The sequence below is a fragment of the Kryptolebias marmoratus genome, linkage group LG10 (assembly GCF_001649575.2).
Source record: "Kryptolebias marmoratus isolate JLee-2015 linkage group LG10, ASM164957v2, whole genome shotgun sequence".
Lineage (NCBI taxonomy): Eukaryota > Metazoa > Chordata > Actinopteri > Cyprinodontiformes > Rivulidae > Kryptolebias > Kryptolebias marmoratus.
This window is the reverse complement of record NC_051439.1, coordinates 1,126,492-1,139,682: the sequence shown is the minus strand read 5'-3', so window position 1 is coordinate 1,139,682 and position 13,191 is coordinate 1,126,492. Positions and strand designations below refer to the sequence as shown.

Sequence of the window (13,191 nt, the reverse complement as noted above, 5' to 3'; positions counted from 1 at the left end):
TCCATAAAAATCTCAACAGACAGACGCAATATGTTTGTAGCCATCTGTGAAAAGTCATTATGCAAAACACTGTAGAAGAAGCCCCATTCTTCATGCTCACTGACCTAAAGTCACGTTTCCAGACTGTTCTGTCTAAAGTATCATTCTGCCCTAGACATGTGTAGAAAAAAAAAGGAATATAACTTAAGTTGAAAAATAACTTTTTGGAACTTTAGGAGTTCAGTAACAAGTTAGTGCAGCTGCACATTGCCACGACTTCTGTCACCCCCAGCTGACAGTTCCAGACTTCCCCACAGCTCAGGCAACCTTAGACGGAACCCTGACCACTGACCCTCGGTGAATTTTGGCCTCAACCTTCCTCCTTTCTGAGTCCTGTGGGCTCTAATCGCCCCTCTGAGTCACCCTGATTGGACAGAAACAGCTTGCCCCCTGCTTCTGATCTGATAAGGCACCGAATTCCTCTCCTAAGTCATGAGAAAAACAACATTTGATCTGGTTATGATTTCAGAAGATGCAAACTGATAAAACAATCTTCTTTTCAAATCTCATTCTTCATTAATCTGACAATCTAGAAGAATTATTAACCTCCTCTTGACCTAAATTCTAAAGTAAATTATTCATTCAAAAGAGTCTAAATTGTTTGAATTTTTGCACAAATTAGACTAAACATGAATTTTAATCAAATACCCTGTTTAAAAGATTATTGTGTTTTAGATAAACTTACAGTATAATCAAAGCATTATGTCATATCTTAAAAGGGTTAATTTATGCTTTAGAGTGTTTGTTTCCTTAAATTGTTGTTAAATGAGTGTAACTGTTTAAATCAGGTTAAGATTATTCAGAGTAATTACTTGATGAAAAAACTCCAAATATTCTTCCAAATTTTTAGTGGCAATTTTGTTTTTGATGTGTTTTTTGTTGGTTTCATTATTTGTTTGTTTAATTTTGTAATAATTTTATTAAAGTCTAATTTGAACTCTTTTATTGATAACTTCACCTAAGTTGTTGAGATCTGATAAACAAAAAGGGTAAATAAATTAAGTAATCTAAATATTATTGATCAAATAACTTCTTCTTTACAGAGAGCTTAAAACAATAGCAAAGTAAATTTCACCCTTCTCTCTCCTTACAATACTGATATCTAAAATTGCTTCAGATTATAATAATGATATCCCAGAGGACATTTTTCCTTCTTAAAATCTATTTGTGAGTATCCACATTTACATTCACCGGCCACCTTATTAGGTACACCTTGCTAGTACCGGGTTGGACCCCCTTTTGCCTTCAGAACTGCCTTAATCCTTCGTGGCATAGATTCAACAAGATACTGGAAACATTCCTCAGAGAGTCTGGTCCATATTTGATAGCATCACGCAGTTGCTGCAGATTTGTCGACTGCACATCCATGATGGGAATCTCCAGTTCCGCCACATCCCAAAGGTGCTCTATTGGATTGAGAGCAGGTGACTGTGGAGGCCAGTGGTCTCCAATCCTGGTCCTCGAGGGCCACTATCCTGCATGTTTTACTTGTTTCTCTGCTCCAACACACCTGATTTGAATCAATAGGTTATTAAAAGGCTTCTGCAGAACATGAAGAGGTGATTTAACCACTGAATCAGGTGTGTTGGAGCAGGGAAACAAGTGGAACTCATTGTTGTGTTCAAGAAACCAGTCTGAGATGATTTGCGCTTTATGACACGGAGCGTTATCCTGCTGGAAGTAGCCATCAGAAGATGGTTACACTGTGGTCATAAAGGGATGAACATGGTCAGCAACTGTGATGTTGACACAATGCTCAATTGGTAGTAATGGGTCCAAAGTGTGCCAGGAAAATATCCCCCACACCATTGCACCACCACCACCTGAACCGTTGATACAAGGCAGGATGGATCCATGCTTTCATGATTCTGACCCTACCATCCAAATGTCACAGCAGAAATCGAGACTCATCAGACCAGGCAACGTTTTTCCAATCTTCTATTGTCCAATTTTGGTGAGCCTGTGTGAATTGTAGCCTCAGTTTCCTGTTCTTAGCTGACAGGAGTGGCACCCGGTGTGGTCTTCTGCTGCTGTAGCCCATCCACCTCAAGGTTCTACGTGTTGTGGGTCAGAGATGCTGTTCTGTTGTAACGAGTGGTTATTTAAGTTACTGTTGACGTTCTATCAGCTCGAACCAGTCTGGCCATTCTCCTCTGACCTCTGGCATCAACAAGGCATTTGTGCCGCTCACTGGATATTTTCTCTTTTTCAGACCATTCTCTGTAAACCCTAGAGATGGTTGTGCATGAAAACCAGTAGGTCAGCAGTTTCTGAAATACTCAGACCAGCCCAAGGCTAGCTAAATTTAAAAAACAAAAAAACAAAAAAACAAAATCATAGCTAAAATTAGTTAAAAGCTAGCTAGAAGCCAAAAGTATCAAAATGCTAACTAAAAGCTAAAAGTTGCAAATGTATGATGTATGTGAATGATAAAGCATATTTCAAATAGAACAATGTTTATGAAGAATTTAGAGAGATCTTAACATATTACTTATATTTGTAAATTTACTAACAACAGTGTGAATGCTAATTCAGCATTCAGCTTTAAAGAGCCTCCACAGATAATAAATGTAAAACTGCGTGCCATAGCCTCCAGTTGCTTTTCACTACAGAACTGTCAGCAGCATTAGTCATGAATTTATTTGTTTATAATCGTCTTTTGTTCTCCAGGGGCCATTGAAGCGCCGGGGCCCTTCTCTGTCTCTCGCCTCCCAGTCTTCAATAATAAACTAATTGGCCATTTTGTTCCACATTAGCAATGTGTATTCAGCTAATCTGTTCCACTTAAACAGTTGGAAAATTTCACTCCACTATAATGAGATGGGAAAAGTAGCACGTTGCTGCGTTTATGCCACCTGTGTGAGAATTGGGGTCGTTATACCACCTGTGCTCCACGCACTCACCGGCTGCTCCCTCCACTTTGAACATGATTTGAAGAAAGTGATGAGTCATCAGAATATGCTTAAGTCTTCTTGCTTATCTGTGGGATGATTCCTAGAAGTCACTATTGCCGCCACCAAAGGCAACGTGAAAATGTTTTTGTATGTGCACATGTTTGTGTGTTTATTAGCAAAATCTCTCGGGAACCATAAAACGAATTAAAACAAAACTTAAGGAAAGTCATCATAGGTTGTACATCTACAACTGATTAACTTTTAGAGTAAATCCGATAAGAGATGGCTGCCACAACCAACTGAAATAAAAAAAACACAAACTACCTATAACTCGGAAAATATTACAAATATTGACCCTAGATTTGGTGGGGTAGCAGCTGAGCCTAATCCCCAACATATCCTGAGTGCTAATCAATTGCAGAACCTTTATTTAAAATTTCAGCCATTAACAATTTGGAGTTGATTCATTTCAGTTTATTTATATGAACAATTTTTTATATTTTTTTACAAGTTACAACAAAAGTTGTCTCTTGGCATTGCACAAAAACATAAACATATATTATAAGAAAGCCAATTAGTAAAGTATCTAAGGAAGCCAGCAGATTGCATTGAATCTTCACTTTGTCGCAGTCTCCCATCATAAGTAGCTCACTGAAAACAGTGGAAAGGAAAAACTCACTTTTAACAAGAAGAAACCTCCAGCAGAACCACGCTCAGGCGAGCGGCCATCTGCTTTGACTGGCTTGGGGTTTGAAAGGACAGGAAAGACACACAGACAAACATAGCAGGACTGGTCCAGGTGTAGTTTCTACTGGAAGAAAGAGAAAGAAAATCCATGTTAATGACAGAAATAATTGCAGTAGAGCAAGTAATGTCAGCAGCAAAGTGAGGAAATGAGGTAAATTTGTCCTCCATCAATCTAAGCCTATAGCAGCATAACTAAGGGATAACTCAAGAAACCTAAGCCAACACCATTTGTAGGATTGATCAAAAAGTGAAAAAGGAAAATCTTAGGCCTAGTCTTAAAAGTAGACAGAGTGTCAGCCTCATGTAGAAACTGGAAGTTGGTCCCATAAGAGAGGAGGCTGATAACTGAAAGCTCTGCCTCTCATTCTAGGAACCACAAGTAAACCTGCAGTCTGAGAGCAAAGTGCTCTGTTAGGAAAATCTGGAATAAATGCTTTATATAGGATGAAGCTTGGTTGTTGAGATCTTTGTGTGTTAGTAGTAAGATTTTAAATTATATTTTAATCTTGACAGGGAGCCAATGGAAAGAAGCTAAAACTGGAGAAATACGATCTCTCCTTCTACCTTTATCAGAACTCTGTCAGCAGCATTTTGGATCAACTGAAGACTTTTTAAAAGGGACCTATTATGCAAAATTCATTTTTTGCATAATTTTTGTTTTTGTACTTCCATTTGGGTATGTACTGCTTCTCGTTTCAGTCCAAGCACAAAACACCCACCCAGCCATTTTTTGACAATAAGTAAATGTTGCAAAACGGCCTGTTACAAAAACCTTGGGATTGTTGCGTCACAATTTTTGTTACCTAGCAACCCTAAGCCGAGCCCAGCCCCTAACCTAGCAACCCAAGTGGAGCTCCACCCACTTCATTACAGGAAGATCATCACATTTCTTCTGTTGGTTTTACTGCTGAACACTGTCTGCTGGAAAGGGAAAATGTTCTGTTGTCAGCTGCAATATAGAACATGTATCCATGCATGTTCTCCCAGTCACAGAGAACAGAGCCGTGTGGCTTCATTTTATTGTTGATGGCTCTGTCCCCTTGATATTGCCAAAGAAAGTTGTAGTTTCACCTCTCCCAGAAACACGCCTCTGTTAAAGTCACAGCAGGTTTGTCTAAACTAACATAGAACTATGTTTAAAAAAAAGAAGAAAAGTTGGAAAAAAACCCTGATCTTTACCAGGCAGCCGTTTGGACACTTTTCGGGTTTGGACCTGTTGATTGCTGGTGTCCTGACCTGCTATCAGTCAGGGTTTGGATCGCTGAATGCTGCTGTCAGACTCGACAAATGTTGGTTCGGAACCGCTAAGGGCCCCTGTCCCAAAGTCAGAATCCTAAAAGTTTGAATTAATAACGATATAAATGTGCGTCATATCCACAGCGTTTAATCCTTCAGAAAGTTTTTATGTTTTGAGACAAGACACCGAGTTGGGGGGGGGGGGGGCAAAAGCAGCTTACCTGCATAATAGTGACATAGCTCTAAAACCGCTCATTCTGAAGTGAGCTCAAAACAGGCAGAACTGATCAGGTGAAATCTCAGTATCTGAGAATGATTTTGTGCATTTAATGTAATGAACATGTCTTGTACAGCCCACAGTCCTATCCTGACTTGTTCAAGGAAGCATAATAGGTCCTCTTTAAAGAGTTTTTAGGACACCCAGATAATAAAGAATTGCAATAGTCCAGCCTAGAGGTGATAAATGCATGGACCAATTTTTCAGCATCATTTTGAGACAAGATATTTCTAATTTTAAAGAAATTACATAGGTGGAGGAAAGCGGTCCTTGTAAGATTTTTAATATGGGGGTTAAAAGACATGTCCTGATCAAAAATAACACAGAGGTCCTTTTAAATTCTGTCAGTTATCAGAATAACTCGTAAACAGTTTAATGGAACTTTCAGGTAATGAACAGTGTTTATACCTCCATAACTGATTAACTGTTAGAGACAATCTTAGTCAAGATAGCTGCTGCAGCTATTCTATATTAGCCAACACAAAAATGGCCACCTGTCTATCTGTTGGCAAGATTACTTACAAACTAATGAACAGAGTTTGATGAAATTTTCAGGAAATGTTGGGTTTGTCACAAAAAATAGGTGAATGAGTTTTGGTGTTGAATGATCCTACAATTTTTAAATTATCCGCTGGCCTTGGAGGAGGTTTGCGCTTTCTGAGTACTTTTTGTTAAATCTATATTTTAAACCAACTGGTTTAGGTTGAATAAAAGTGGCTCGTTAATAAAAGAAAATCTCTGTATTTGCTTTCTGTCAGGTCTGTACTCTCCCTCATTGTGATTTGTAGATGTGAACAGGATCAGCTGCTTCCTGAGAAAAGAAAAGAACTCTGCAGCTTCACGGTCCTTTCACTAGAGGGGAGCTCCTTATAAGTCATTGTGAGTCTCACATGTGGCCCTTTGAGAAATAAACAAAGAAAGAGCCTAACTTTAAATGCCGGTAATGAAAGGTAATGACGACTAGATTGACTTGAGTGGCCTTCACCTCTGCAAATAAAATGCTAAGTGGGATTTTTTTTGTCTATACAATCACCCCAGTGGTCAGATGGAAAACAGTGTTTGAGCTGAAGGTTTTAGATCTTCATGAGAACTTTCACACCTTCCGAGCTGCATTACAATTTGACAACAAAAAACCAAGAAGTTATCTGAGCAGCGCAGCCAATTAACCTGGTTAAAGACAAAGAAATGCAACTTACTTGGTTGGTTCCAGTTGCTAATGAAATATTTTGCTAGCAGACACAACAAGACAGGCACAAACACACATACAGATACATTATTGCCGGCCTTTCATCTTCAGTTTAGCACACATTTTTGATTTTGAAATGACATTATCAACTGGAAGCTTCATTAGGGTTAATAACCATCTTTAGCAGATGATAAATTGTACTTTTGTCACATTAGTCTACAGAATATTTTCCCAGATGTTTGGGGATCATCAAGATCATCAAACGTGAGAAGGGGCTTTGTGTTGTTTTTGCTCAACACTGGTTTTGGTTTTGGAATAATACCATGGAGGGCATTTTTATTTTTTTTCCTCACTGTTAAATCATGAATGCTGACCTGAGACAAGGGAGGCCTGCAGAGCTTTCAATGCTGTTCTGGGTCGTTTGAGACCTTCTGAATGAGTTGTCTTTGCACTCTTGAAGTAATTTTAGTTGGTTGGTCAACCCTGGGATGGTTCACCACTGTTCCATGTTTTTGTCCATTCATGGATTTTGGCTCCATTTAGTTTATTTTCAATTCCTGACAAAGAAAAATGTGCATATCTGTTGTTTTTTTTCTGTGCGTGTGTATGACTCAATCATTTGCTGATATTTTTAAAAACCTTCTAAATTCAGTGAGTATTAGATTTACTTGAACTGTAGATGGAGTCTTTCATAGATCAAAGCAGAACAGAAATACTGGGGTTTATTATAATGTAGAACAAATTATTGGTACATCAAACTAAAAATTGACTTCAGTTACCAAAGAAACAGACAACACAACAATAATGGGACAAGAATGAATAGAAAATCCCTAATGGTGCAAGGTGCTAATCTGAACTCTCTGAGAGGAACAAGTCAACAGACAAATGAAGATGTGACTGTTTCCTTTTACAGGCAGCTTCCCCTCAGATCCTGCAGAGAACCTGAAAGAACATGGTGTTGTTTCCAGCCAGTAAGGTGCCCTGTGCTAATTGACATGATGACCCCCGCCTCCCCTTCACAGGACTCTCCTGGTTTGTCCCCAGGCATCTGGCTGCTTCCTTTGGTCCCTCAATGGGATTACGTTGGGCTGTGTAGGGGGGGAAAGAAGGGGGATTCTGAATCTAATACCAAGGTGATCACATCAGAAAGAGCTGCCATGGGTTTAACATGGATTCTGCTCTTTCAGCCGCTCTGCAGAAGAACATCAGGAGACAGCAGGTGGGGGGAGGGGGGAGAACAAGAGACAGAGGAGGTCCACTCTCATGCTGTTTTTTAAACTTTACTCTTGTTACTAACTTAAAGGCAGAGTCTAGTCATTTTTTGAAGTTATGTTCTAGAAATTACTTATCAATAGTTATCCACAAGACCCCAGGTTGACCACCCCCATTAATTGCTCTGATGGACACCCACATCTGAACTCTGTCCTCTCTCCTGTTTGCCAGGCAGCTTTCAGAAACCATCATGAGCCTATTTCTGCCTGCAGGAAAGATGTGAAGTCTCCACAGAGCCAAGAGGGGGTCACCGCTAGCAGGGGTGGGCATGTGGAAGCCCTTTCTGCAGTGAGAACAGGCATGTTGACCATTTAACCAGATTAAACAGCGAGACCATAGCTGTCTATAGCTCGGAGACAGAGTGACACCTACCACCCCAGGTTACAGATATCCCAACTAATCCCTGAGTTGGGTATTTATTTACTTGGCAGAAGGGAAGAGGAACTTGAGTTTTTTCCCAGAATTTACATGGTATCAAACCAGGAAAAAAAACATGAAATGATAGGAGTAGAAAGCAAAGATCTGCAAAAGAGATCATAATGAAGACTTTTTTATTATGTGAATCGGGTTTATCAGGGGAATATTGTCAAAGTTTTTTTTATTTTATTTATGCAAACGTTCAGTTATGTTTTGTGTATTCAGGGCTAAGCCTGTCAAGTTTTCAGCTTCTGAATTTACTTTAACCAGGTTTCTGGCAAATTTTCTGTTGTAAACTTCCATACTTTTTCAAGACTTAAAATTTTAAATATTTCTGTGGAATCAAAAGTAATTTTCCTGTTGATGTTTTTACTATGGCACTTTTATTATTAAAAATTTATAGTAAAAACATATATTAAATAAATGCCTAGCATTCCTTGAAGGAATGCACATCACTTGCTCCTTTCATGCCAGAGTTTAGACTAAAATCATTTTATGATGAGAAATGATGGACTTGAAGCCATCTTGGTGAAACCAAGAAAATAAAAATATACACAATCTCATGTGATATTTCTGTATCTCACATGATCTGTTCATGCTTGAATTATTTTAACTCTGTATCTGTAAAATTCACTGAGTTAAAGCCATTTTTGTATAAGGTAAGGTTGATTAGTTGTGGTAGCCATCTTGAGTTGAGTTGACTCCAAAGGTTAATCAGCTGTAGATGTACAGTCAATTATTATTTTCTGAGAGCTTCATCAAAATCCATCCAGTGGGTCATGAGATAGTTTGCCAACAACAAGCAGGGTTGATTCCAATAATTAAAGACAAAGTTTTAAACATGAATCTTGTTCAATCATTTAGTGCTCTGAGTATAATACATCTACTACCCCTCCAAACTTTAGCTCAATATCTGTAAAAATTAGTTAAGTTATAGCCATTTTGTACATTGTAATGTTAGTTGGCTGTGGAAGCCATCTTGCACTGGGGTGATTTCAAAGGTTAATCAGCTTTAAATGTACATCTAATGATTAATTTTTAAAACTTTTTATTTAAATCCATCTGATAGTTCATGACATATTTTGAAAACAGTGCAGATAAATGAACACAGGCACAGGCAAAACAATCATTTCATTACCTTCGCTTTTGGAGACAGGCAATAAAAATGAAAACTTTGCATGCTTTAGGGCTGGACACCTTTTTGACATAAAAGTTGCTTACTGTCTTGATTATTGAGCTGCAAATGCAAGATGCTACTTTGGAAGTGACTTGAGGTTCACAATTTTGCTTCCAGAAGGCCAAATAGACAAAAAGCCATCAAAGGGTTGTATATCAAAGTGAAAAACTTTGATGTACAAAATAATTTTAAAAACCTTTCTAAAACTATGTGACGAAATATTGTTAGCTTAACAAAAGCAAAATAAAGTTTTGTTGGGTTTTTTTGCTGCATGAAGCCATTATGTTCAGTCTGGTTCTGGAACATCAAAAGTGACAGACACACCAGGCAAAGAAAACATTTTAATCTATTTTAGATTAAAGGTTTTAGATGTACAGTACACATCCAAGATGTTTAATTTAGATTTTGTTCTCAGTCATGTAACGTTTTTCTAAAATAAAATGCTGGTTTTATTACAGTATTTGAAATTTTTTTGTTTTAATTTCAGGACATCAAGGCCTGATGGAGATAGTTCAAAAGTGATTTGTGATCACTTTTGAACTATTTCTGATCCCTAGGCTAGCTATGTGCGCTTTAAAGGTTCTCAATCAAATAACTAAAATACAGAAATATTGATTGAATAAAAATTTGAATTAAAGACCCAATGAATGGCAAATTAGGCAAAAAAATAATTACCATGAAGTCTCTGTTTAAATGTGGAAAAAAAAAAACTGTTAATTTTGTTTGAGCAATTTAAAAAACTTTGACTTTAATATTTTTAGAAAATAAAATGGGGAATAAAGTCTGGAAACACTAATGTTTCTTCATGCTATGTTTTCATTTTTCCAAACCTGGGAAATACTAAATTCCAGATTGAACCACATAATGTAACCTTTGTGTTTTAATAAAATGTAGAGCTTAAGTAACAAAAGGTTTAGTATTCTTGTCTCTAATCTAGTTAAATTGTTAACAGTGTCCATGATGATGTTCCTCTGAATAAACACAACTAAGTGGCATTCATTGTCATAAAATATATTTATGAATATGTTGGATATAAAGAAATACATAAAGGGAATTAACAAAAGTAGAAAATTAAATATATAGCCATAAATCTATTAAATAGTCCTATAGTTGGAAACTGGCCTCCTTTCTCAGATATTTGTACAGTTTTTGTTCTGAAGTCCAGTTGGGTTGTTAACTCTGGTTCGTGGAGTCATCGATGTCCACATCTGAGTCTGAGAACGCCTCGTCCTCACCATGGCCTTGAGATCCGGGACTTTTTGGTGGAGCAGCCAGACCAAGTTTAGCCAGTTTGGCCTGCTGCTGCTCCAAACTCTGTTTGCGCCACTTGATGCGTCGGTTCTGGAACCAGACTTTGACCTGGAGTGAAAAAAATAACAGCGTTATATGTGTGTGTGTGTGTGTGTGTGTGTATAGAACAGATTCTGAGCAATACGTTCACTCACCTGAGCTTCTGTCAGTTGCAGAGCAGAGGCCAGGAGGAACCTCTCTGATCCCACCATGTACTGCTGCCGTGCGAACTCCTTCTCCAGCCGTGACAGCTGCTCGCTGCTGAAACTGGTGCGCATCCGTTTTGACTTTCCTCCTTTGGTTTTGAACACATGAAGCCCTGCGTTCACGTTAGACGCGGCGGCTGCAAAAAAGAGAATAAATTTACTCTCACCGTCGCCTGTCTCATTTTGTTCACTTGTCACGTTCTTTTTAAGCTCTACCTTGTGCGTAATATGCGTCTCGACAGGATGACTGGTAGGAGAGAGGCGGACAATTGTAGAGAGAATACGCAGGCTGCGGGTGGATGGAAGAATGAAACACGTTTGGTGAGCAGACGCACGCCACATGTACCATGGGTAAAGTAGTGAGGGGCAACACGGACGCAGCCGCTTTTACCCCGCTCTCAGTGAGACTCGTCGTGGTTTTCTTCTCCGGTTTGGCGAGCAAAGCCTCAATAGTGAAGGACTTCCCAGAAGACGTCTTTGAGCACGGCTCGTGCTGCGACGCCGGTGCGTAATTACACACGGAGTATCCATAAGTTTTCACGTCCCTGTTCTCTGCCTGCATGTTGAAAATGGGATCGCTCCAGGTGCAAAAGGCAGAACGATGAATGAGGGTCCTGTGCACAGAGAGGCCCATTTATACTCCAGCAGCACAAGGTGGTGTGAACAAGCCCCCCTCCTCTCCTGCAGAGTCTTTGTCTTTCTAAGTAGCAGATGAGAGAGACCAACATCCCGACAACGTATCCAATTAATTGGTGGAATTGCACAAGCTGGCATTGTCAACCCCACCCCACCCACACACACACCCTCCTCTTTGAATGACGAGCCTTTTGAAGAGTGCCGAAGGGGTGGGGAGGGGGCGCCCAGAGACTGGGCAACAAATTCTTGCATGGATCTTAGGCCCAAATGCAATCATTACCGCTGGGAAAGCCTTGATGTCACTAAACCGTCTCACTGGGGGTCTTTAACGTCCAGGCAGCGTGGCCAGCCACAGTAGAGCAAGATCAATTTACAGAGAATCTGCTAGTTTACGTTTACAAACTTACAAACTTTTAATTAAGGAGCTCTAATTGATAAATCAAAAAACAAAGGCAGCAACAATGTTTGTCTGTGTCTTTGAGCAAAATATCTCATGAACCACTGGACTAATTTTAATTAAACATTTAGGACATAAATCCTTGAATGTGCATCTACAACTGATAACATTTTGGCAACCAGATTCAAGATGGCCACCACAGCCATCTGAACTTAGAAAATACAAATATGGATATAATTAGGTCAGTTTGTACACATATTGTGTTAAAATTTGGTGTGGTAGTAGCTGAGACCAATTAACCAGTAGTCAGAGAGATTGCACAAGAGCTTTATTTCAAATTTTGCCAATAATTATTTGGAGTTTGTTCTATCTGTTAACAAAAATATCTTGTGAAGCACTGGACAGATTTTGATGAAAATAATCATTGGATGTCCCTAACTTTTGGAGCCAACCCAGTTCAAGTGGGTCACAACAACCACCTCACCTTAGAAAACACAAAATGCCTATAATTCAGTCAATTTTACAGATACAGAGATTAAGTTTGATCTGGTTGTAGCAGAGATTCATTCACAACACAAATTTTAAGTGGTACTTGTGAAATCTTTGACTTAAACTTCGGCTTAAACTCTGAAAATCAACTCTGTTTGCCTGTTAGCAAAATATCTTGTGAATCAATAAACAGATTTCAATACAAATTTCAGAAAGTAATCATTGGATGCACATGTACAACTGTTTACATTTGAAATCCATTCAAATTTTAGATAATGTAACAGCAAACACAAAAATGACTAAAACAATTTCACAGTTATTGAGTTAATTTGTTTTGGTTGTTGCTGAGAGTAATCCTCAACACATACTCTGAGCGTGTCATTTTGCAATTGCACAAGTATGACCAAAACGGCTATAGTTCTGTCATTTCCCAACATAAAATAATCTTAGTTTAAAACGCTGCTTTGAACAGCGGCGGGTGATATGCATTCCTTCACGAAATGCTACGCCTTTAACTTTTATGTTAATCGTTTATAGTTTAGTGATTTAAAGTATGTGTTTCAGCAACGGCAGTGTGTTTTTTTTAAACTGAAGCGTTAAATCCAGCAGCTCAGGTGTGCTGCCGTTTTTACCAGCTAATCTCATGTCAGTCCATCAATCCTCAGGCTGTTCTGTTCCATCCTTTCAGTGACTTCTGTGACATTCCAAATTACTAAACCTGAAGGCGCAGCATCTTATTGTCTAAACCAGGGGTGGGCAATCCTGGTCCTCGAGGGCCACCATCCTGCATGTTTTCCTTGTTTCCCTGCTCCAACACACCTGATTCAGTGGTTAAATCACCTCTTCATGTTCTGCAGAAGCCTGTTAATCACCCATTGATTTAAATCAGGAGTGTTGGAGCAGAGAAACAAGTGAAACATGCAGGATA

The 13,191-nt window shown here is 38.9% G+C and overlaps 1 protein-coding gene across 2 annotated transcripts; it reads right to left on the bottom strand.

Moving 5' to 3' along the window:
* Positions 1-10,058: 10,058 nt before the first annotated feature.
* noto (notochord homeobox) lies at positions 10,059-11,469 on the bottom strand. Of its 2 annotated transcripts, XM_017433426.3 has the most exons (4): positions 11,133-11,469; positions 10,958-11,030; positions 10,691-10,878; positions 10,059-10,604 (listed from the first exon to the last, which is right to left on the bottom strand). In XM_017433426.3, exons 1-4 carry the CDS (start codon positions 11,373-11,375, stop codon positions 10,419-10,421), a joined length of 690 nt encoding a protein of 229 aa, XP_017288915.2. In that variant the 5' UTR covers positions 11,376-11,469; the 3' UTR covers positions 10,059-10,418. The 2 variants fall into 2 exon arrangements, with proteins under 2 accessions (XP_017288915.2, XP_017288914.2); XM_017433425.3 differs by having other exon boundaries at positions 10,061-10,604; positions 10,958-11,468.
* Between the last annotated feature and the right edge of the window lie 1,722 nt (positions 11,470-13,191).

Coding starts and splice junctions, on each gene's coding strand:
- noto (XM_017433425.3), bottom strand. CDS start 11,375: ATGGGCCTCTCTGTGCACAGGACCCTCATTCATCGTTCTGCCTTTTGC. Junction 10,879..10,957: donor AGACGCATATTACGCACAAG/GTAGAGCTTAAA, acceptor TCTTTTTTGCAG/CCGCCGCGTCTAACGTGAAC. Junction 10,605..10,690: donor TGCAACTGACAGAAGCTCAG/GTGAGTGAACGT, acceptor TTTTCACTCCAG/GTCAAAGTCTGGTTCCAGAA.